Here is a 26,682-nt window from a genome sequence, read left to right as displayed (position 1 = left end):
AATCCGGCGCCCCAACCGGGACTAGAACCCGGTGTGCCGGCGCCGCAAGGTGGAGGATTAGCCTATTGAGCCACGGCGCCGGCTCTTTTTTTTTTTTTTTTTTTTGACAATATATAAAGATAATTGAAAATGAATTTTGATGTGAATGGAATGGGAGAGGGAGTGGGAGAGGGGAGGGGTGCGAGTGGGAGAGAAGTTATGGTGGGGGGGAAGCCATTGTAATCCATAAACTGTACTTTGGAAATTTATATTTACTAAATAAAAAAAAGAATAACTAATTCCAATTCTTATCAAGGTATTCAAAACAATTGAAAGGAGGGGATCCTCCCAAACTCCTACTAGAAACCTGCATCACCTTAATTCCTAAGCCAGAAAAGATACAATAGAGAAAGAGAACTATAGACCAATCTCCTTGATGAACATAGATGCTTAATACTCATCAAAACATTAGCTAATTAAATCAAAATACATCAGAAAAAGATCATTTACCCAGGCCAAGTGGGATTTATCTCTGTAATGCAGGGAAGCTTCACAATTCACAAATCAATAAATGTGATACATCACACTAAAAAACTGAAGAACAAAATCCATAGGGTTACTCAATAGATGTAGGAAAAGCAGTTGATAAAATACAACATCCTCTAATGATGAAAATATTAAGCAAATTGGGTATAGAAGGAAGATCCCTCAACGCAATCAAGGCAATATATGGGAAACCCACTGCCATCATCTTATTGAATGGCGAAAAGTTAAGCATTTCCCCTAAGATACAGGATCAGACAAGGATGCTTGCTTTCACCTCTGCTATTTAATATAGTCCTGGAGGTTTTACCAGAGCCATTAGGCAAGAAAAAGAAATCAAAGGGATACAAATTCAAAAGGAGGAAATCAAACTATCCCTATTTGCAGATAACAGGGGATCCAAATGACTCCACCGAGAGACTATTGGAACTCATGAAAGAATTTGGTAAAATGACAGAATATAAAATCAATACAGAAAAATCAATAGCTTTTGTATACACAGACAATGTCATGGCTGACATTTTAAGATAAGTCCCATTCACATGAGCTCCAAAAAGAATTAAATACCTTGAAATAATTTTAGCCAAGGATGTCAAAGACCTCTACGATGTTCATGGATCGGAAGAATCAACATCACCAAAATGTCCATGCTGCCAAAAGCAACTTAAGTTTCAACACAATCCTGACCAAAATGCTAATGACATTCTTCACTGATCTAGAAAAAAATGCTAAAATTCATATGAAACACAAGAGACACTGAATAGCTAAAGCAATCTTATACAATAAAAACAAAGCTAGAGGCATCATAATACCTAATTCCAAGACATACTACAGGGCAATTATAATCGAAACATCCTGGTACTGCCACAAAAACAGACTTGTAGACCAATGGAACAGAATTGAAGCTCCAGAAATCAATCCATGCACCTACAACCAACTTATCTTAGGCAAAGTAGCTAAAATCAATCCTTGTAGCAAGGACAGTCTCTTTAACAAACGGTGCTGGGGAAACTGGATATCCATTTGTAGAAGTGTGAAACTAAACCCTTATCTTACACCTTATGCAAAAATCCACTCAAAATGGATGAAAGACCTAAATCAATGACCTGATACCATCAAATTATTAGAAAATACTGGGAAATTCTGTAAGACATTGGCACAGGCAAAGACTTCTTGGAAAAGACCCCAGAAGCACACAGGCAATCAAAGCCAAAATTGGAAAATGGGCTTATATCAAGCTGAGAAGCTTCTACACTGCCAAAGAAACACTCAACACATTGAAGAGGCAACCAAAAGAATGAGAGAAAATATTTGCAAACTACACAACTGATAAAGTGCTAACATCCAGAATCTATAAAGAGCTCAAGAAATTCAACAACAAAATGAACAACTCAGTTAAGGAGTAGGCAAATGACTTGAACAGGAATTTTTCAAGAAAGGAAATTCAAATGACCAAAGACACTTGAGAATATGCTCAAGATCACTAGCCATCAGGGAAATGCAAATCAAAGCCATGGTAAGGTTTCATCTCACATCCAGTTAGAATGGCTCTCATATAGAAATCAACAAATGACAAATGGAGGTAAGAATGTGAGGAAAAAGGTACCCTGGTCCATGGCTGATGAGAATGTAAACTGGTGCAGCCACTGTGGTAGACAGTATGGTGAAAACTGAATATAGACCTCAGAAAACTGAATATAGACCTACTATATGATCCAGCCATGCCACTCTTGAAAATTTACCCAAAACAAAAGAAATCAGTATATGAAAGAGTTATCTGTACTCCCAAGTTCATTGCAGCACAATTCAGAATAGCTAAGATATGGTATCAACTCAGATGTCCATCAACTGCTGACTGGATAAAGAAATTATGGTATATATATATACTGTGGAGTACTACTAAGCTGTAAAAAAAAAATGAAATCCTGTCTTTTGCAGCAAGATTGATGTGACTGGAAGCCATTATACTTAGTGAAATAAGCCAGTTCCCCCCAAAAAAGACAGATATAATATGTTTTCCCTGATCTGAGATAATAGAGTACCTGAAATGTAATGCATTGGAGTAAAATAGACATTTTGAGATTTGATGATTGTTTCCAGTCTCTTCCATTGAGAAACAGTGCCACTTTTTTTTTCTTCGTACTATTTGTTGAACTCTTTTACTTATTGTATGGTTAATCATATGATCATTAAGTAAACTGAAAATAGATCTTTATAAAAATTAAAAGTGGGAATGTGAGAATGAAGAGAAGGAAGGGTTGAAGCATGGATGGGAGGGAGGATAGGGCAGGAAGTGTCACTAGGTTACTAAATCTGTATTTATGAAATATATGAAACTTGCATAAATTAAATAAAATTAAAATTAATGCTCCTGAACATTTTTATACAACTTTAATTAAACAGCTTTGTTTTATTATGTTTTACAATCTGAATATAAAGGAATTGCCATTTCAATGACTGTATGTAATTACACTCCCTCATCTTCTAGCAACAAACATCTGTATATGAAAGCAAATTACTAATCATTTGCTTTCTTACTATTTTCATTTATTTTGCTTAATCATGTAAATTTTCAAGGATAGATTTTTGCACTGCAACCAAGGCTAAAAATCTTTTTTTTTTTCCGAAAGGCAGAGTGGACAGTGAGAGAGAGACAGAGAGAAAGGTCTTCCTTTTGCCGTTGCTTCACCCTCCAATGGCTGCCGCAGCTGGTGCGCTGCAGCCGGCGCACCGCGCTGATCCGATGGCAGGAGCCAGGTGCTTTTCCTGGTCTCCCATGCTGGTGCAGGGCCCAAGCACTTGGGCCACCCTCCACTGCACTCCCGGGCCACAGCAGAAAGCTGGCCTGGAAGAGGGGCAACCGGGACAGAATCCGGTGCTCCGACCAGGACTAGAACCTGGTGTGCCAGCTCCTCTAGGCAGAGGATTAGCCTATTGAGCCGCAGCGCCGGCCAAGACTAAAAATCTGTTACAGCAACTTATGCTTAGGCCAAGAAGTCAAAAGAAAAGAGTAGAAATGCTGAATTTTTCAAATAGTACTCCTGTCATGTTTGAAACAATATATGAATATCTATCCATTTTTCATTAATAAACTTTGAATTTTTTTCACATCAGTAGAAAATATCATGGAATATCAAAGCATATTTCAGGAATTTATCATGGTTCAGTTGTTTTTCATTTTAAATAAAATTCTTCTATAATACCCATAAAATATTATTGTATTTCTTCCTGTAACTATTATTTGTATGTTTTAGCTATTTAAAAAACCCTACCATTACATTTCTCCCTTCCTTTTACATTTAGTAGGGAATTTTATGGTATCTACCCAAGGGGTTTTGGTGAATATATGTTTGTTTTGCTGTAACCTTGACTGCTCCATTTTGATTTTAATGCATTTTAATAGTGACTTATATTTAAGTACAACCAGAGATACTCTGGCACAGTTTCATATTTTATCTATACAGTCTCTTTTTTTCCCTACCAACACATTGAGAATGCCTGCCCTCTGGTCCTTTTCAGTCAGTTAAGCTGGAAACTCTATTTCCTTTGCCACAGTGATTGCTCCAAAGATGGGCACATGACCCCAGAGGAAGAGGAAGGGTGCTCCACTGTGGATGGTATGAGACAGATTCTCTACTTTGGGTCAAGAGTGTGAAAGGGGTGAGTGTTTAGTGTATGGATTAAGATCATGGTTAGGACACTTGATTCCCACGTCAGAGTGCCAGTGTTTGAATCCTAGCTGTAGCTCCTGACTCCAGTTTCCTGCTAAATGAAGATCCCAGGAGATAGCAGTAATGTCCCAAATAGTTGTGTTCCTTTCACACACATGGGAAACCTGAATTCTTGGCTCTGGCTTCTACCTAGTCGAGCTCCAGTTGATGCAGGCATTTGGGGAGTAAACCAAATGGGAGCTGTCTCTGTCTCTCTGAATCTCAAGTTAGCATAAAATGAGACCAGTAACTCTTCAGTCTCCTGAGGAAGCCTGAGAAAAGGTCAACTTGCACAGAAAAATTCACAAAAATTTGAGCACTAAAACCGGCCAGAGGCTGGTATTTTCTGGGGTCATTTCCTCTTGTGAATTTCTTAGTGACCTCTCTCTCTTCCATCACTCTTCCTTTAAAATAAATAAAAGAATCTTTTTAAAATTATGAACTTTAAATTGACTGGGAAACATCACAGCAGTCTCAAAGCCAAACTAAATTTTGACCCAGTGAATTCATCATTAATTAAAAGAAAATGAACTGAAACTATCAGACTACCAAAAGTAATAAACACTTGAAGAAGCTATTTGCCTTGGGAATAAATTATTGAGACTCTTTTCCTGTTATTTAGACCCTTGTAGGAGCTGAGATAATTTTAAACTACCTTTTCCATTGATGATAACAATTAGAAGCAGCCAAACAGAGCACATCCCTGTCTCATTCAATACAGAAGGTGGAATATGTGATGGACTCAGATATTTCATCACTAAAAGACATATTGCTGTAATCAGTTCAACCAATAAACATGTTTCTTTGGTGTGATAAACATTAACAAATAAAAAATGTTTTTAAAGGGCCAAATAATAACTCAGCTAACTTTCTTATTTCAGAAGATAGGGTATTTTTAAAGCTTACTTTAAAATTTTAGATTAACATACAATACTTACACTTTTTTAACCTCAAACCTTTTATTTAAAGGATACAAACTTCATGCATATAATAAATACAAATTTAGGAACATAGTGATTCATTTTAAGGGCCAACATGCAACTTTTGAACACATAAACACAATATAAACTGAACATACCAGGTAACCAGCCTTTCTATTTTCCTTCTCTTTGTTTTTAGAGCCTACTGATTCCTTTCCTCCAGTTCTTTACATGTGACTATTATACACCATCATAAGCCAGAGTCAATCCACTTTGCTGCAAAACACCAAAACCAGTTGCATTCACCCTATTGTGTTTTAGTACCCAACATCCAACCTTTCTTATCCACCTTTTCCATCTTCCCATCTTCCAGTAATCATTACCATATACATGATTTTTAACTTCCACATATGAGAAAGAGCATGTGGCATTTTTCTTTCTGTATCCAGTTGATCTCACTTAACCTAATGATTTCCAGCCCTATCCATTGTGTTGCAAATGTCAGGATTTCATTCATTTTATGGCAGAATAACACTCCATTGTGTATCGAGAGTGCACTTTATTTGTCCATTTAGCTACTGACGGACACCTAGGTTGATTCCACATCTTAGTGAACAATAGAAGTGCAGGTACCTCTTTTTTATTTTTGTTTTTTTTTTATTGATTGATTTTATTTTTTAATCGGGGCTGGCTCTGTGGTACAGCAGCTTAACGCCCTGATCTGAAGCGCCAGCATCCCATATGGGCACCGGTTCAAGACCAAGCTGCTCCACTTCCCATCCAGCTGTCTGCTATGGCCTTGGAAAGCAGTAGAAGTCGGCCCAAGTCCTTGGGCCCCTGCACCCACGTGGGAGATCTGGAGGAAGCTCCTGGTTCCTGGCTCTGGATTGGCGCAGCTCTGGCCATTGTGGTTAATTGAGGAATGAACCATTGGATGGAAGACCTCCCTCTCTCTCTCTCTCTCTCTCTCTGCCTCTTCTCTGTGTAACTCTGACTTTCAAATAAATAAATAAAATCTTTTTTTAAAAAAAGGTATCTCTTTTATCAGCTATTTTATTTCCTTAGGATGTACACCCAAAGGGGAATGGCAGGGTCACACAGCAGATGTATTTTCAATGTTTTGAGGAGTCCCCACACAAGAATATGACTGTATTAATTTACATTCCCACCAATAGTTTCTAAGGGTTCCTTTAGAGTTGGAGTATTCTGATGAATTCAATTTCATTTGGCCCAAAGAAATCCCTCATGTTCCCTGGGAATTTTGTAAAATGCATATATATGAGGATGTCTTCAAGTTTTCAGGATGAATGGAATTTAAAAATAAGGTGGATTTTCCATGAACTTCTTAAAGATCCTTCACCAATCTTTCCAACTATAGGATTATAACTTTTGATTAAGCCTTTTTTGATACCTTATGTTAGCTTTCTGAGTTTCTAATCTCTTTGCATAATACTCTTCCGCATGCATAAAACAAAACCTATTGAAATAACCTCCCACTGTCTCCACGATATACCCTGGAGGTTTTTATGAAAAAAAAAATCATATCTCTCATCTGAACTTGTTTGCCACAGATTTCTCCCTTCACTCAGTGTGTTCTACACACACACACACACACACACACAAACACACACTCATGCTAAAATCAGGATATAGAAGAATCAGATTCATTAAGCTTTCCCCATTTGGAACAAATCTATACAAATTTAAAAGACCACCATTTAAGCATTCTACCTAATTCAAATTCCATTTTACTCTTTTAATTCATCTTTTAAAATGCACTCCAAAGTATATGCCAGATGGCTTTTTAAACAGACAAGTTCTTTCTTTAAGATTCTGTGAGGCATAGGTTTTCATTTATCATTTCCTCATGGTTCCTCCGAGTTTTACTTTTCACATTGCCTTCTGTTAACACTTTCTGGGTTTCTCCTCTTAACATCATGCGTGTTTATTCACTGATCATTTACAATGATGACAGTTATTGCATCATTTTGTCTGTAGGGTGTCAATGTCCAAAGCAGTTTTATTTACATGGTGATTTGAATCATTTTTCAAACAAAGACAGCCTCATTTGTCTTCTAAGAAAACTCTCAGCACTTTCTGTCCCCCTTTATTCCACCTCTGCCTTTGTCTGCATTCAAGTCCTGACCATTTTTCAGTTGGACTTCTGGATTGCCTTCCCGTGGCTTCCCAGATTGCAGACAGGGAGCCCTATAATTTATTCTTCACAGCACCAAATCTGTGTAAAATTCCTTCTTAAAATCTCCCTGTATCTCCCAATTAGCTTTATATGGTGTAGAGTCTAAATTCCTCTTGACAGCATTGAATGTTTCATAAATTATCTGCACCATGACTGCTTTGCATTTTCTATCATCCACTACTTCATCCAGCACAGAATGATGTCAACAGTCAAGCTGATATACTTCCGTTCACTAATATTATATGTTCTCTCAAGTTGAAAGGGCTTTGAACATGAAGTTTCCCTGCACTGGAACCTTGTCAACCCGACTTCTAGCTACATTACATATTCTTCAATTCCAAGATCTATCCAAAGGGGCGTGCCCTGTGGTGCATCAGGTCAAGCTGCAACTGCCTGGGAAAGCAGGGAAGCATGACTCAGGTGCTTCCTTCCTGCCACCCATGTGGGCAACCCAGACGGAATTCCTGATTCCATGCTTTTACAGCCATTTGAGTAGTAAACCAGTGGATGGAAGATCTTTCTCTGTATCTCTCTCTCTCTCTCTCTCTCTCTCTCTCTCTCGCTGTGTCTTTCACATAAATAAGTAAATGAATCTGTTTTTTAAAAGAACTATCTAAAAATGTATTCCTGTCACAAGACTTTCCTAACACGAGCTCAAACAGAGTGCCTTGATATCCATTGGACATTCATCTCTATTGGAACTCATATCTCCATTGTTCATGAACATGTCTGTCTGTCGCATGAGATGGATTTTCTCTGGTACAACTTAGCATTAATCATCATACAAAGATCCAGCTATGCTTTGTGGAATAAGAAACATAGTCAATAAAGATGTAGAGTTATTAAACTCTGAAATAAATTCTGTCTTTTTTATTGTGATATCAGCTACCTGAAGTCTAGCATAAATATTCTAATGCCCATCACAGAAGGTTGTTGTAAGAACAGGGGCTGGCCGGGTTCTAGTCCCGGGCGGGGCACCGGATTCTGTTCCGGTTGCCCCTCTTCCAGGCCAGCTCTCTGCTGTGGCCCAGGAGTGCAGTGGAGGATGGCCCAAGTCCTTGGGCCCTGCACCCCATGGGAGACCAGGAGAAGCACCTGGCTCCTGGCTTCGGATCAGCGCGGTGCGCCGGCTGCAGCACGCTGGCCGCGGCGGCCATTGGAGGGTGAACTAATGGCAAAGGAAGACCTTTCTCTCTCTCTCTCACTGTCCATTCTGCCTGTCAAAAAATAAAATAAATAAATAAATAAATAAAAGAAAAGGGGCCAACAATTTCTTTTAAAGATCTCAGCAGAATGCTTGGCAAATAAATGGCAGCTGGTTGTTGTTATTTTTTTAATGGCATGTATTGAATTTTCTGGAAAAGGTGAATCACCAAGTAGAATAAATATATATTATAGTATAAGTAATATAAGTATTATAATATACATTATTCAATGGCATTAAGGTAAAAGTCTTGCTACCTCTACTTAGTATTCTGTAACACCAATAACAGTTGTCTGTCCTCAACAGTGCAATGTAATTTACAGAATTCATAATAGCATGCAATTTCCTGGATAAGTAATCATCTGCTTTGGATGATAACAGTCTAAAATTGCATCTGCTTAGTGCAGGAAAATACTCAAATGCGAAAGATGACGTGAGTTCTTAGCAACTCTTTTTTAAAAGAAAAGGTTTAAACAGCATGATCTTTTTTTTCTCCAAAGTTTTCATTAGAACAAAACAATAATAGAATATATTGATTCTTTTAGGGCCCATCAGTTAAACACTTAAGGTACAGGCAGTGAGTGTTTCAGCTCACCTCTTTGCTACTTTCTTTTCAGATAACACATTTTTAATGCACATTATAGTCAAAGGCTTGGGGACTGGCGCTCTGGCATGGTGAGTGAGGCCACTGCCTGCAGTGTCAGCATCCTATGTGGGCACCGGTTGGATTCCCACCTGCGCCCCTTCTGATCCAGCTTTCTGCTATGGCTTGGGAGGGCAGTGGAGAATGGCACAGGTGCTTGAGCCCTGCACCTATATGGGAGACCTGGAAGAAGCTCCTGGATCTTGGCTTTAGATCCATACAGCTCGGGCTATTGTGGACATTTGGGTGGAAAATCCCTCTCCCTCTCTCTCACTCTCACTCTCTCTCTCTGCTTCTGCCTCTCTGTGACTCTGCCTTTCAAATAAATAAATAAATCTTTAAAAAAACCTCAAAAACAAGTCAAAGGTTTAATGGTCTACTAAATGAAGAGTTCTCCTAATAAAAAGTGAAAAGACCATAGTTCGACAGGAAAATGGGCAATGGCTATAAATAATAAATAATATACATAATACAAATAATAAAAATAAGTGAAAAGATTTTTAACTTCATTAATACAAAATAAATTTTAAAACACTAAGAAAATTATTAAAAAGACAGCAGTATATCATGAATAAGAGTTCATTGTTTGTAGAAATATTTGATATCTTCATTATATATCTTTATTTCCAAGTTATTAAGACGTCCCTGGATGTAATAGTCTTTTCATTCATTGTCTTTTCAATATGGGAAACTGCTTTCTTCAATTTAAGTAAAAAGTATTTTTGTTTTTGAATATTTCTCATCTTTCTTTGGAATTACTACTAGTTGGACTATGAACCTTACCCATCTTCATTTTCTTGTCTTAAGAATTGTGAGTTTTTTGTAACTTTTTTTCAGTGAAAGACAGTTTTCACTGAAATTCCAGTTCTTAACCAATAAACATGCTTTATCTCTATTTTGTCCTTGTTTTGAGCAAACTGTGGAGATTTTTATTGAGAATATAATCGTTAGGCAAACAAAGCTTACTCCTCATTTGTTTGTTGCCTTCATCACTGGTTTATTTTGCCAAGTTGATTTAATTATTATTTTTATGTTCTTTACTCAGGCACACATTGTGGTGCAGTGGGTTAAGCCACTGCTTGCTATGCCTACATCCATATTTGAGTGCTGGTTCCAGTTCTGGCTATTCTACTTCTGATCCAGTGCCTTGCTAATGTTCCAGAAAAAGCAGCAGAGGATGGCTCAAATAGTTGGCTCCCTGCCATCCATATAAGAGACCCAGATGGAGTTCCTGGCTCCTGGCTTCAGTCTAGCCAAGCTCTGGATGTTATGAGCATGTAGGGATTAAACCAATAGACAGAACATTGCTCTCTCTCTCTCTCTGTCCATCTTTACCTGTCACTCTTTCAAATAATAAGTAAATCTTTTAAAAAAAAGTATCTGTTGTTTCTTTGATGGCTTAAGCGTTGGCCTCTTTTCTTGCTTAGAATGTGTCCCCTGAACTAATATCAACATTCCCCTAAATTTGCTTCAAATATTTTTATTTTATTTTTACTCCTTATCTTAATTTCATTTAAGATTATTTGATATATTGAATAACCCAGAAGTCTGATTTTCTTTGCTTAAAGAAGAAAGTTATGACCATCATATTCTACTAAAGAATATAATACCATTGGGATTTATAGTTTATAATAATAATTTACTTTAGAACATTTGTGAACCATGTGACTCCATTTATATAACCGTCCATTTTGTGTTAACACAATGTTGTTTTGAGTTCAGTAACTTTTTTTTAAGATTTTATTTGTTTATTTGACAGGTAGAGTTACAGACAGTGAGAGGGAGAGACAGAGAGAAAAGTCTTCCTTCCACTGGTTCACTCCCCCAATAGCCGCAACAGCCAGAGCTGCACCGATCAGAAGCCAGGAACCAGGTGCTTCCTCCTGGTCTCCCATGCGGGTGCAGGGGCCCAAGCACTTGGGCCATCTCCTACTGCTATCCCAGGCCACAGCAGAGTGCTGGACTGGAAGAGGAGCAATTGGGACAGAATCCGGCACCCCAACAGGGACTAGAACCCAGGGTGCCGGTGCCGCAGGCGGAGGATTAGCCCAGTGATCCGCGGCACCAACCCAGTAACTTTTATAGAAATTCGTATTTATTTACTTTTATTTGAAAGACAGAGAGACAGAGAGAGAGATAGAGAGAGAAGTCTTCTGTCTGCTAGTTCACTCCCTAAATTCCTGCAAAGCCTGTGTGAGCCAGGCCAAAGCCAGGAGCCCAGAACTCAATCTGGATCTCCCACATGGGTGGCAGAGATAAAACTACTTGAGTCATTATCCGCTTCCTCCCAGGGTGTTTATTAGCAAGAAGTTGAAATCAGAGCTGGGACTCTATCCAAGCAGTCCATACATGTGATAATGGTGTCCCAAGTGGCGTTTTAACTGCTGCATCAAATCTACTTATCTGGAAAATTGTAAAATTGGTGAAATAGAATTTTTATTTTGGGGGTGGTAAAATACCAAGGGCCTTTAATATAAACAACATTGATATTAGTTGATTGGCCATAATCATCATCATTACTGGATATTTCTCTTCCCAAATCATTAGAAATTATTTTACAATTGGGCTGGTGCTGTGGTGTAGTGGCTAAACCTTCCTCTGTGGTGCCAGTATCCCACATGGGTACCAGTACTAATCCTGGCTGCTCCTCTTCTAATCCAGTCCTCTGAAATGGCCTGGGAAAGCAGTAGAAGATGGCTCAAGTGCTTGGGCCCCTGAACCTGTGTGGGAGACCCAGAAGAAGCTCCCGTTTCCTATCTCTTGGCTCCTGGCTCTTGGCTCCTTGCTCCTGGCTTAGGAAGGGCTCAGTTCCCGCCATTTCTCCCACCTGGGGAATGAACCAGAGAATGGAAAGCCTTTCTCTCTGTCTTTCCTCTCTCTGTCTGTAACTCTACCTCTCAAATAAATAAATAAAATTTTTTAAGAAAAGAAATGATCTTACAAATTTGTTCTATGCAAAAAATTTTCGTGAAACACTGTAACCATCAACATTGACATAAATGTAAGTATAATGGTAAAAGTTGGGCACTGTTAGATTATCTATCTGTAGAGTCTGAACCTGACTGTTTAATAAGTTGCTAAATAACTCTGGGTGAATGGTTTCATTACCCTGGGTCTGTATCCCTTGCTATAGAATGGAAATTATTATTCCGTTTATTCTACATCTATGCCTCCTATTGTTTTGTGACAAATGAAGCAAATAATGCAAAGGCATTCAGAGTAAAATAAGCACTACCTATTTGTAATATTATACATCTTTTGTTAACTTTCGACATCTTTGATGGAAAATATTCTTGCCTTACATTCATTCAGTCTCTTCATTATATTTTAGAGTCCTTATTTTAACTAAAAAAATCTTTCTCTCTTAAGTAAATCAGTATCAACTCCAAAAGAAAACATTTGTGGAATTTCTAGGCAAAGAAAGCGATTTAAAAAAATTAAAAATCACCAATTGATATATTAATCTCTAAAAGTCTAAAATACTTTAAGCTTTAAATTAAATAATTGCCAATCCTTTGACATGTACTAAGAAATTTTCTTTTGTTTTAAAAGATTTATGTATTTAATTAAAAGACAGAGAGAGAGAAAGACAGAGAGAGAGAGAGAAATGTCTTCCATCCTGCTGGTGCATTTCCAAATTGGCCACATTGGCCGGGGCTGGGACAAGCTGAAGCCAGGAGCCAGGAGCTTCATCTGGGTCTTCCATGTGGGTGCAGGGGTCTGAGGACTTAGGTTATCTCTTGTTGCTTTCCCACAGGCATTATCAGAGAGCTGGATTGGAAGTGGAGCAGCCGTGATTCGAGCCAGCACCCATATGGGATGCTGTTGCCAAAGGCAGCAGCTTAGCCTGCTGCACCACAGCACTGACCCCAGAAATATTATTCTTAAAAATAACTTCCAGGAATTTAATTAATTTCATTTTTTGGTGGTCAGTCAGTGCCTCCAAAGATGGGTAGCTCAGGGATTTTTGTATTTCAAAGATGCTCAGAATATTATTATATTTCAAAGGTAGAGATAATTTTTATATTTCAAGCACTCAGAATATTTTCATATTTCAAAGATGGACAATTTTTCAGTAAATGTCTTCCATTTTAAATTTCCAGTAAATGACGTAGGACTAGAAGTCAGAGACACTGGATGTTACACTCAGGCAATGTAGGAGAGAAAATAAGATTGATGAAACCATGCTCCAGGGCTTTCTACAGAGGGAATCACACATAAACATGAGGTGTTTTTAGAAAAAGAAGAATAGTTTGAAATATTTAGGCACCTTTTGAAACGAACTGGCAAATGTAGGACTCTTTACAGGCATCTTTTCTCAGCTGAGTGTCAAAAAGGAGACTACATGTAATAGAATGTGAGTTTAAAAGGTCACGGAAAAGAAAGTTAGGAGTCACTAATCTGACATAGTGATGAATGGGATGATGACAGCTATAACTGGTTTTGTGCAGTGGCAGTGGAAAGCACCTTATGCTCATTATGAATCCTTGCAACTCACCAAAGTAGGTCCTATTGTTATTCTTGCTTTCGTAGATTAAAAATCAAAGACTTTGAGAATCTGAATAATTTGCCTAATAGCAATGTTTGAAACAATCACCATTTTCTCCTTTAGGACTCTCATTACAAATCCTAATGTATCATTCTACCCTTTCCCCTTGGGCCTGGGCTTGTTCTCAGCATCCTTCAGTAGATGGCATTCCAGGAAGTTTCCAATTTTTGTTTAGTGTTGAAAAAGATGAAACTTGCTTGATACCACTAGCCTAGGATTTTTCTTAAACCAATTCTAGGAAGATTCATTAAACTCTTATTGGCAGTTTCCCTTTTCCCTCACTCTCTAGTATGTGATTATATTCTGCTTATTTTATGAGATTAGCGATTCTGAAAAAAAAAAAAAACAAAATCAAAATTTCTATTTGCTTCTGTCCCAATCAATTATAAATGATGCTTCCGGACACACACTCTTAAACTCACTTGGCTGTCCATTTGATATGGCTACTACCAAACCTGATATGCTACCATCTTTTTCTTTGGTAATATAGTGATTTGGCATAAAATTAAATTTCAATCATCATATTAAAAAACAAAAAGAGTGCCATACCATGTCCATGAATAGGAATATAAAGATGTCACCTCTGTCAAAATTATATTAATTTCCATATAATTTCAATAAATATGTAGAATTTCTTTCACTACTCAACAAGAAGAGCTTTAAAGTTTCTTTAGAATCTTTTTAAAATAAAGATCTGAAAACAGTCCAATTTAGAACAACAGAAAATAAATTTAGAGTAATTGAATGAGTGTGGCATTGACAGAATGGGCACATAAATCAATGGAATACTACATAAAACCCATTATCAGGTACAAATACACTGAATAATTTGTTATCTTCTGTGTGAATAAAGAAATAATAAATAAAACTACTGTAAATTTGACCCTAAATGTTTTTTCATGTAAGTTCAGGGATGAAAGGCTGGGATTTAAATGATCATTTTAAAACATCAGATTCGATCTTTTGTTTATATCCCATGTCATTGATACTAAGGAACAGGGTAGCCCTTTATCTACTTGTTGTTCTTATCAGTAACCAAACAACTTTAAATAACTTTAAATTCCATGCATAAAAATTGGTGAGGCAAGGTTTTAAAATAGTTAAGGGCATGGTTTTAGTATCAGACACAACTGGGTTTGTGTCTTGACTTTGCTCCTAAAGTCACCAAAATCCTCTGACAGTTTCCTTGTAAGTAAATTGCAAGAAAATTAGACTTTTTTTAAAAAAAAAAGATTTATTTAATTATTTATAAGGCAGAGATTTGGAGAGAGAAGGGGAGAGAGAGAAAGAGATGGATTTTCCATCACTGCTTCACTCTTCAAATGGCCAAAATGGCCTGGGATGGGCCAGGCAGAAGCCAGGAGCCAGGAGCTTCATCTGGGTCTCCCACATAGGTACAGGGCCCCAAACACATGGACCATCTTCTGCTGCTTTCCCAGGGTCATGAGCGGGGTGCTGGATCAGAAGTAGAGCAGTGGGAACTTGAACCGGCACCCATATGGGATGCCGGAACTGCCAGTGAAGGCTTAGCATTCCACACCACAGCACTGGCCCCCAAAATAAGGCCTAGTACAGTTGTTAGGGGATTTCCCTTTTTTTGGTGAATGGATATTATAAGAGTTAGTTCTTCTCAGTGCTCTTGGTTCATATTAGGTAAAACATAAATATCTCTACTTTATGACTATGAAATCTAGAGCCAGAAGGAGACCTGCATCCTGACCTCTAGACCTCTGTAGGCCTAGATTTCCTATATGTAACTCACACCCATAAAGTCCAAAATACTTGAATAAATGAAGAAGATTACTTTTTTCTTGTACAGAATCAATATTGAAAATGTTGATATTTCCTCAGTTTCTCATTAACATTTAGTAAGTTCCCATTATTCACAGAAGCCTGGGATTCCCATATCTGATTTAACTTTGTATAAATTTCTAATTATACTTTGCTCTAGTTACACTGAATTTCATTCCCATTTTACACCTTTCTTCCATCTGTGTCTTTACTCAAATCATCCCTTCAATCTGGAATTTGTCTGTCCTATTACTGCATTGCTAGATCTTGTCTATTTTTCAAAGCATGACTCCTAGATATGTAGTCATTTTCATTTTTTATTAATTAATTTATTTTTAAAGAATGCAAATTTCATATGTACAACTTTGGGAATATAGTTATCCTTCCCTCCATACACACCCTCCCACCCATACTTCCACCCCTCCTCCTCCTTGCTCTTCCCTTCCCAGTCCCATTCATTTTCAATTAATTTTGTTCACAGAAGATCAACCTATACTAAGTAAAGATTTCAACAATTTGCACACACACGCACGCAAACTGTTTGAGAACTAGTTTTACAGTTAACTCTCATAACACAACTCATTGAGGACAGAAGTCCTGCATGGGGAGTTAGTGCAGAGTGACTCCTGTTGTTCATTTAACAATTAACACTCTTACGTATGACATCAGTGACCGCCATAGGCTGATGACATGAGCTGCCTAGGCTATGGAAGCCTTTTGAAGTAGTCATTTTTCTAAGGCTGAAATCTCAAGGCACATAATTTGCTCTCTTGCTTACAAATTTTGATCATAATTTTTTGTTTGTATCATGGCTATTAAAGTCTTTCCTCAGGGCAATTTTTAAAATATTTAACAACAGGTTAATTTTCAACACTTAAGAATAACTGTGCATCAATTACAGATCTAAACCAGTCATATTAAGTAGAACAGATGAAAATTAACTGAAATGTGATCCCTGTTGAACATGGTGGTGGGAATGGGAGAGGGAAGAGATGTATAATTTGGGACATGCTCAGGCTGACTTGCCCCAAGTGGTGGAGTTGGAACCATACCAGGGGATTCCAATTCAATCCCATCGAGGTGGCATGTACCAATGCCATCTCACTGTTCCAGGTGATCAGTTTCAGTTCACAGTTGGTCATGGTGAAGGGACTGGGAGTCAAAGGGAGCACATAGACAAGTCTAGTACCTGCTAACGCTAACTGATGGAGTAAATAAAGGGGAGAGTGATCCAACATGGGAAGTGAGATACTCAGCAGACTCATAGAATGGCAGATGTCCTAAATAGCACTCTGGCCTCAGAATCAACCCTAAAGGCATTGGCATTCGGAGCTGGCTGAAGAGCTCATGAGAGTATTTCAGGCATGGAAAGCCAAGACACACACACACACACAAAAAAAAAAAAAAAAAAAAAAAAAAAAAAAAAAAAATTAACAACAGGTATCCAGCTACCAACAAATCTAAGTGACCACAATTGCACAGACATGGTTAAGCGAGCATCTTCACTTGCTAATTACAAAACCAAATAATATCACATAGACCATATGTTCCCTCAGACCAGTATTTCCATTAAGTGATTTCTGTATCATCCAAAACTTTAGCACAATATCATGAACATACTGGATCTGCTCATATTTAGCACTTATCAATGTTGGAAATATAAAAGAAGCAGTGCATGTACTGGTAAAAACAGGGTGAGCTCACATATTTCTGGAGTGATTATTGGATCCCCTAATAACAATGGTGACTATATTCTAATTGAGTGTCTTCCTTAGTGATTTCACATTTTTCTCTTTGATGTCCCTCTTAAATAACTTAGTTGAATGGGAGGAAAAAGAAATTAAGTGAATATTTTCCATAGAACTCTTAGATACTCCAATCAACAAATCCTTAAACATATAGTGATTATTTACTCCATTTTTCTTTCCTAGTTAAAAGAGAAAGCACTTGTAGAAAAATATTTTTAAAATATTTTTTGAATTTTTTTGAACAAGATAGAGGACTTTAATTCTGAGGCTGTAGATTTTTACCAGTTTAATGCAGATAAACATTTCTGTACTACATTTGTACTATGAGCTTTGCAAAATATGATCATTCACTTAAAGAGGCTCCATATAAATCACTGTTAGAATTACATATAAAATATGTGTTTATATATATTGTAATAGATGTGGAGGTGCTACTTAAAATGTGATTATTGCAGTCATTATAGATTTACAATGTTTTCATATAATGGGTATGCTTTACCATAAAAATGTCCTGTAAGATATTGAATCATATCTGTCCTCTGTCCTTTCCTCTCTCTTTGGGTTAATATTAATGGTGTTGTTCTTTATACTTTCAATGACATGAATACATTTAAGAGTAGAGTTTAGCATATTTCTATAATGATAGATGTTTATTTCTTCCATTCTTAGTGAAACTAAATTGAAACTCACAAAGATAGTTAGGAAAATAAATTATGTATTATTTGCTTTTTAAATGCATACAGCCAAGAAAATTAAACCTCATAGAAGCTTATGAGTGTAACACTTGCTAAAGTTTTTGGTTTAGGAAAATAATTGAATCCAGGCAGTTACTAAACAAATACGCACGTGGGGTGGGGATGTAGGACAGGGCTAGAAAGGCTATCTGAAGGGTGTAATTAGAGGGTTTTAATGTACATTGGGAAAGCACTCATTTGTACAATTTGAAAAGTGAACTGGTTTAATCTAATCTTTAATAAAAGAAGCCTTGGGCCGGCACCATGGCTCACTTGGTTAATCCTCCGCCTGAGGCACCGGCATCCCATGAGTGCTGATTCCAGTCCTGGTTGCTTCTCTTCCAGTCCAGCTCTCTGCTGTGGCCCGGGAGGGCAGTGGAGGATGGCCCAAGTGCTTGGGCCCCTGCACCTGCATGGGAGACCAGGAAGAAGCACCTGGCTCCTGGCTTCAGATCGGTGCAGTGCCAGCCGTAGCAGCCATTTGGGGAGTGAACCAATGGAAGGAAAACCTTTCTCTCTGTCTCTCTCTCTCTCTCTCTCACTGTCTATAACTCTACCTGTCCAACAAATTTAAAAAAAGAAAGAAAGAAAAGTAGCCTTGCACTAATTTTCTCAAGTGCATGATATTTTTATTAATCCTGAATAACATCACTAATTTGGATGGAATCCAAATGGCTGTCCTTTAACCCACCTTCTAATTTAGCAACAGCTATCACTTCAAAGGCATTATCCTTGTAGCAACACAGGGCTTACTTGGACTTTATATTACATACTTGTTTGAACTGTGGAAACTCAGCCATTCATCAGCAGAGAGTTCAAAGTGTTACTTTCTTTTCTACAATTAGGTCAGAACCACAGAACCTTCATTAGGTCTCATATCCTGCTCCATTAAATTAATCTCCTGCTGGGATTAAAATTTATGGGTATGCTATAAAGAAGACAAAATACTATTAGAGAAAATGACTAAGTGGAAATTGATTTTTTAATCAGAAGCCAGAATAAACAGACTTGCTTAATAAGTACAGCAAGGAAATGGCTATTCAGCATTTTTACAAAACCTCGGTAATATGCTTAACAGAAAATTTCAACCCTATGAAACATTACTTTTTCATTCCACATCCTGTAATGCCAAAAGAAGAATAAAAAATTCATGAGAACAAATTATTTACAAGTGATTTCTTGAAATCTTTGCTATACTTTTGGTGAAAGTCTGCTCTCCTACAAATCTTCATTTATCAGTTTCCATTGGAGGGGACTAACATGTTCCTTAAACAAAGTGCTTAATACTGAAGATGAAGTGTAACATCGCATGGACCTAGAGTTTCAAGAAAACTCTGCTTATTTAGAATGAGACAGTTTTTCTGGTTCCTTGGTAAAGAATTGAAATAAGTTAAAATACATTCATGAAACTATATATTTTGTATATAAACAGTTTGAATTAACTCTGTTTTATTTGTTGGTTTTTGTTTTCCTACTGAATTGATTGTTAATGTTTACTGACGACAAATGAAAGTGAAGACAATTCTCTGGATCATAGAAAGAAAACAAAATACACATCATATATATACTTCAAGTACAACATGAGGTTGATTCTGTATTTCTATGTGGACTCAACAAATCTTGCCTTTTAAATTAATGTCTTATCCCTGGCTGGAGCAAATAGAGTCCTAATTCAATGATTTTCTCTGTGTTCTCTCTTTCTATTTTTCATAATTTAAAATAATTTCTAAAGGTTTAATTGTATTATAGTTTTATTCTATTATATTATTAGGTATCTTTTACATATAAATACATATGGGTATATATGTATAATGTCATGTGGGTATGTAAATTATAAATTTGATCACTGTCCAATGACAGTGATCTATAACTGACGTAATAACTCAGTTAAAAACAACTTGTCCAGATTTTGCTACCAAAAGGGCACATGACTATACATGACTCATACTGCATTGCATATTCCATTTTGTTCCCTTTTTCAACCCCCGCCCCTCTGCTCCATAACTAATCTGAGATCAACTGTTGATCGGGGTCAGCTCACTAACATAGAAACATGTTGACTCACAAGTTTAAATAAAAATAAAGTAGCCTCTGATTGGCTCCTTTATGGAAAACAAGCATGTTTTGTGGGGGACAAATATAAAAGAAGAAAGCAGTACTAGGATGAACAAGTTCTATTCCTTGACAGCTGTTAACTTTTATACTAAAAGAATTTTAGTTATAGACTTTACAAAGATGAAATTAAGTAGCTGAAATTACAGATAACTTGGTTTTCTATATACCTGAATTCTAAAGTTATATGACAGTCAATAACCATTCAGTGGACATTCTTTAAGCAATCTGGGGGCAAGACTTTCTGTTAAGTGCTGTGGTACCACAATGAATAAACCACACGTCTGATCTGGGAGTTGCTCAAACTCTTGAAGGAGTCAGTCATGGAAACAGGTACTTGAAATCACAACCATGATAAAGTAGACAAATTATATATAAATGGATGTGAATTTTGTGAATTGCAGGGCACCTTGGAGGATAAGGAGGGAAGATTGAGAAGAGTGAATGACACTTGGGGTGTTGGTAGCTTGAAACATAGAGAAATTTTCCAGGAAAAACATTGTGCTAGTTTTATACTTAGGTGCTTTCAAATCCAGTCTTGTACCTTTTCCCTCTCTCTCTTCCCAGGCTCTCCCCTTTCTTTGATAAGAAAGAGGTTGAGAGAAGTCTCCTCCCAGACTTCTCTGAGCCAGCTTCCAGTGGGATTTGATCAAGCCCTGTCAGCTGGAGACGTGTAGAACAGAAGGAGGGAAAAAATCGGGATATTTTTCCCCTTTCTCATCTGCCTCAGGATATATTTCTGGAATTAGATGTGTTTCTGCTTTGTTTCTTGTTCCCTGCCATATAGGCTTGTTCTGGTTTCACCTCTTACTGGCCCTTGGGCTACCGGGAAAGTAACTTCCTTCTGCTGTTCTACTGTCTTCCACTCAGATTCTCTGCCTCTCTCATGAGTATATAATCAGTCACCACCCATAAACAACTTCTACTTCAAATGTTGAGTGGTTTCTATTTTCCTGGTTGGACATGAAAGGCTCGTAGACATTAATTACCTGAGTTTGAATTCCAGGGACTAGTTAGAGCAGTGGGTCAGGAACTAATCAACATATAGGAGAGAGTTAATGAGTTTTTATAGAGAATGTAAGAGAAAGGATTTTACATTAAAGAAAAATGAAATTAAGTAGTCCTGGGCAACAGGGCAACAGGATACAAAACCAGTGCTTTTGATTGAGCACAAAGAGAAATCGAGAATTCTGAGTTTCAGAATAGAAAAATGTCCATGAGGAAACCGAGTTCTCACTTAGACCCAGCATTTGTCAAATGAGGTTCTGAAGATAGAGGAATCAGGTCACATACCTGGAAACACACCAGATTGGAAACTCAAGTCTACCATTTTCCTCCCAAATGTCCTTTCCCATAATCATTCTTTTAAATAGCATGACATGAGGTATCATTTTCCTGGGTTTGGATAATTTTTTTCTGATCTTATGTGATGTTTTTATTTTAGTTTCCTTTCATGTCAGCCAGTATATGTTACTGTTCACCTCATAAGATAATATAAGAATGAAATCAGACACATGAAAAGTACTTAGAATAGTGTAAAGTACGTGGAAGAGTTAAAATTATGGAGATTGGTGCAGACATGAAAGATAACAAAGCTACAAGACATTTTCATAATCTTATCAAAGATAAGCTCTTCATTGTGCAGCTTTTAGATACTATTATTCCACGCCTGCTGAAGACTTCCTTTTGCATTTTCCTAATAATGTACTATTTGTTTAATAAAATCACCTTCGATCTTACATTTGAGTTTTAGTGTAGAAGTTAGTTCAGAGGGTGGAGCAAGATGGTAGTTGCATGAGATGCTCCAGGCCACTGAGATACCAATATAAAGTGCAAAGTCACCCACCAGGTCACATTCACAAGAGCTACAGAAACCAGGTGAGAGGCCTCAGTGCCTGGCTGTAGTATAATACCCAGAATCTCACTGAAGGAAGCAGGAGGAAAGAGTCACTTGTGTCACTCAGATCCCAGCTCCAAGGAATGTGGAATGAAGAGGGATGTCATGTGCTCAACGCCCTGAGATCTAACATCTGATACAGCCCAGATAATACCAGGCCAGTGCTCATTGAACAAGCCACTTGACTTCCGTGGCGGAAGCTTGTGCTCCAGTGGGATGGATTCGTTCTGGCGTGTGGGGATATGTGCATTACAACATCATGCAGTACCCCATAAATAAATACAATTTTGAAGCAACAGAGGTTAGTTCAGTAATTATTTTCTATAATTTGAGGGTACAAAAATTATGATTTTTGTACCATTGGTTTCTTCTCAGCTTCATAGAAGAGTATTTAAGAATTTTTATGATTTAAATGAGATTTCTTAGTTGATTTCCTACTTGCATGATATTTCAAGCCAAGCATTTGAAAAAATTTCATGATTTCTTCTTTTCTTGTCATTTCTCTTTCTCATTCATATTTTTAGTAATCCAAGGTACTTAAATATTAAATGTAAAGATGCAATTGGAAAATCATGAAACAAATACAGTCATTCTCATTTAGTGATACTAACTAACTACCCAGTGCTTAGGCCATTAGTACTTAGACATTTGCATTTATGTTCAAACAAAAACAAAACAAACACTTATAATATGATATGTAGACTCAACTAAAATCCAGTACTATAAATTCCAACTTACCCTCAGTATCTGCTAGTCCTACTCCTACTCCTGGCTGTTTTACAGGCTCTTGTCCATTCTGTCCCATCTTCCCTCTATTTAAAAATTAAATAAAATCATATATGTCATATGTAATATCTAGTCATATGTAATCCCCCAAATACAAATGAGGATGCTAAGTTTGCAAAACTAAAATATTATATATCCCAACCTGTAACAAACTGTTTGAAAGGTAAGTGTATACACAGTCACTTGTTCTTTTTTTTAACTTTTATTTAATAAATATAAATTTTCAAAGTACAGCTTATGGATTACAATGGCTTCCCCCTCCATAACTTCCCTCCCACCCGCAACCCTCCCCCTTCTCGCTCCTTCTCCCCTTCCATTCACATCAAGATTCATTTTCAATTCTCTTTATATACAGAAGATCAGTTTAGCATATATTAAGTAAAGATTTCAACAGTTTGCACCCACATAGAAACACAAAGTGAAAAATACTGTTTGAGTACTAGTTATAGCATTAAGTCACAATGTACAGCACACTAAGGACAGAGATCCTACATGAGGAGTAAGTGCACAGTGACTCCTGTTGTTGACTTAACAAATTGACACTCTTGTTTATGGCATGTTCTAAGTGGTGTCAATTTTAAATTGGAAACTAGATTATTATTCCTATTTATTCCAAACAAAATACCTCAACATTCAGTCAGTCTCAGCTGTGGAGTCATTTATTAAAATATCAGAACATTATCACATTCTCAAATTTTAGTCTTTGATACTTTTTTTTCTTTTTTTAATTTTGGAAGCAAGAAGGACTCTTTGATAAGAAAGAGGTTGAATTAAATAATACATAAATAATCTAATAACAGATATTTTTCCTACAATTCATGATTTTTTTGTTCAGATTCATCCTGTTTTCAGCTATGTTGAGCAAGCTGGCCTTTGAAATCAGACTTCTTTTGAAGTTTGTCTCTGCTTCAGGAGTTGCTATGTCTTATTATGTGGTCAAGACTGTCTGCTTTTGTAACATAAGGTTAGTGACAGTTATCTTTTTGTTTATGAGGTAATCGAATGGAAAATGTCTATAAAAGATTTAACACAGTGCTTGAAAAATTAGAAGCCTTGAACGATGTATTGTAGGCAAAGCTACATTGTTCATTCAAGGCTTCAATCTGTTGCATGCTTTCAGCTTCAACCTCAAACTTTTTGGCAAGCCACCAAGATGAAGAATCCCTGAACCTTTGAGCACTGAGAGTTTGAAATGTGGATAATGGTAGGAGTCGAAAGACTGTAAGCCACTTATTGTTTCTTCAGCAATAAAGAAGCTACATTGCATCTAAAAGATTTCAGAATTATCTTCAATGTACTTGGATAACACATTCTAAAAAAATGGAATAAATCCCTTACATATTAAAAAGGTTATTTAACACGAGAACATCTTGATATCGTGGTTCCTAAACAGTACCTCTAACATAGCAGGATTTACTAAAAATTAATTCTTACTTTCACAAAAAGTATTTGGCTTGCTGGACTGCTGAAAATGTAGCCATACTTATTTCTTAAGAACCAATTATGTCTTATTTGAAAACTCCACCAAAGATCCTCTTAATCTTCTACTCCATAGAAGATGCTGACGTGTTTTCTTCCATAATAAAAGAGAAATGGATTTGGACCCAGAAATTATTTTCTCTTGAAAGCCATTAAATTATTCTATGGCAATTCTAGGTCATAGGTTTCTGAACATGTATTTATTAAGTGATTATGTAAGGCACCAAGTGCAAACAGATTATGTAATTTCTAACATGTTTGAGATGTGTGAGTACAGACACACACACACACACACGTGCTCTGTGTCTATATGGATTCTTGTTTAAGCAGTGCAGAAAACTTCATTTTGTTCAGTTGCTTAATTTAGATTCAACACAAGTAGTTAAGTTAAAAAAAAGAACTCTTCTCATTCTGTTACTATGAGATCAAAAGAAAGCTTAATGATTTAGCAGTAATTTCCCTGTAAGTAGTAAAGTCTGCTCTACTGATAGAGTGAGTTAATATATATATTGCTCCTGAGGGAAACTACTGAAAGTGAGGATCTTTTAAGTATCATGAATCTAGCTAATCAGAGTACCAAAAAAAGTTACCACTGCATACTATGCCAAACTTATGAACTTGGTCATTAATATTAATGGGTGAATGGATAAAGAAAATACGATTTATACATACAATGGACTACTATTCAGACATGGAAAACATGAGATTCTGTCATTTGCAACAACATGGATGGACCTGGAGGACTTTATGTTATGTGAAGTAAGGCAGGTACAGGAAGAAAACACCACATAATATAACATATATGTGAAACCATTTATCTAATAAAAGTTAAGCATACAACAATGGTCACCAGAGTGGGGAGATTATGAGGGAAGGTGGATAGTGACAAGTTGGTCAATGGGTACAGTATTACAGTTCAAATGGAAGAAAAAGTTCTAGTGTTCTATGTTACATCGAAGTGATTATAATTCACGATAATGCATTATACATCTCAGAATAGGTAGAAGACAAGATTTTCAATGCACTCATTATAAAGAAATGATGAAAGTTTAAGACATTGGATATGCTAATTACCCTGAGTTGCTCCTACCTTGTTTGTACACAAATCAAAATATAAGGGAGGCAGGTGATATGGCCTAGTGGGTAAATCTGCTGTCTGCAGTTCCTGCACCCATATGGGTGCCAATTCCAGTCCCAGATGCTCCACTTCTGATCCAGCTCTCTCTGCTATGTCCTGAGAAAGCATTGGAAAATGGTGCAAGTCTTTGGGCCCCTGAAGCTGCATGGGAGACCCAGAAGAACTCCTGGCTCCTGGCTTCAGATTGGCCTAGCTCCAGCCATTGTGACCTTTTCGGGAGTGAACAAGAAAATGGAAGATTCTCACTCTTTCTCTTTCACTCTCTGCCCCTCTGCCTTTCAAATACATAAAAATCTTTAAAAAATAAAAAAAATCAATGTACCTCACAAATTTATACAAATATCATGTGTCAATAAAAAAGCATAATTTCAGTAATTATAAAGAAATAATTTTTGATAATTTTTAGATTTGTTCTTTAGTCATAGATTTCACATTTTGGTGGTGATATCTAGCTACAGCCTTTGCTTCTAATGAAAATAGATTGTTAACCTTAGATACTTAACGAAAATATGTGGTAAGTGCATTTTGAAGATTATACAAGGATATTAGTGGCTTGTGAATCCAAGTGAAGTTCAAGGGAAACGTAACTGTAGATCACATGAGGAGTGTGATTCTTCTAAATTCCCAATAAGTATTCTTCAGCTCAAAAATTCTTACTATATATTTTATAATTCACATGTTTAATCAGTCATTAAATATCTATATCTATATCTTTATCTATATCTATACACTGGCCCAAGCAACAGCTACCAAATACTATTTTTACATATGCTTATACTATTTCTTAGAGATGTTTATAATTTTTTAAGATTTGTTTATGTATTTGAAATTCAGAATTACAGAGAAAGAGGGACAAAAACAGAGAAGAGAGATCTTCCATCTGATGGTTTCCTCCCCAGATGGCTGCAATGGCCAGGGCTGAGCCATGCCAAGCCAGAAGCCAGAAGCTTCATCCAGCTCTCCCATGTGGATGACAGGGCCCCAAGCATTTGGGCCATCTTCTTCTGCTTTACATAAGCCATTAGTAGGGAGCTTTGGATTAAAGTAAAGCAGCTGGGACATGAACCAGTTCCCATATGTGATGCAGGCATAGCAGGTGGTGGCTTTACCCACTATGCCACATCACTGGCCACTATATATTTCTTATATATGTTTATAAAAAAACATACACACACACACACACACACACACACACACACACACATATATATATGTTTTCTTATGTAAGTAAGTGAATTTTCTATGTGCTCCT

The 26,682-nt window shown here is 36.9% G+C and overlaps 1 protein-coding gene across 5 annotated transcripts in view; it reads right to left on the bottom strand.

Annotated features, from left to right (window-relative positions):
• Positions 1 to 26,682, bottom strand: part of PCLO (piccolo presynaptic cytomatrix protein) — a 526,538-nt gene that overhangs the window by 39,232 nt on the left and 460,624 nt on the right. For all 5 annotated transcript variants that reach the window (XM_051842632.2, XM_051842633.2, XM_051842630.2 and 2 more), the window contains one exon: positions 22,766 to 22,839. In XM_051842632.2, the coding sequence (XP_051698592.2) occupies positions 22,766 to 22,839 (74 nt within the window). The remainder of the gene's footprint in view (positions 1 to 22,765; positions 22,840 to 26,682) is intronic.

This window comes from Oryctolagus cuniculus, chromosome 3, assembly GCF_964237555.1.
Source record: "Oryctolagus cuniculus chromosome 3, mOryCun1.1, whole genome shotgun sequence".
NCBI classification, from domain to species: Eukaryota; Metazoa; Chordata; class Mammalia; order Lagomorpha; family Leporidae; genus Oryctolagus; species Oryctolagus cuniculus.
This window is presented reverse-complemented; position numbering and strand designations above follow the sequence as displayed.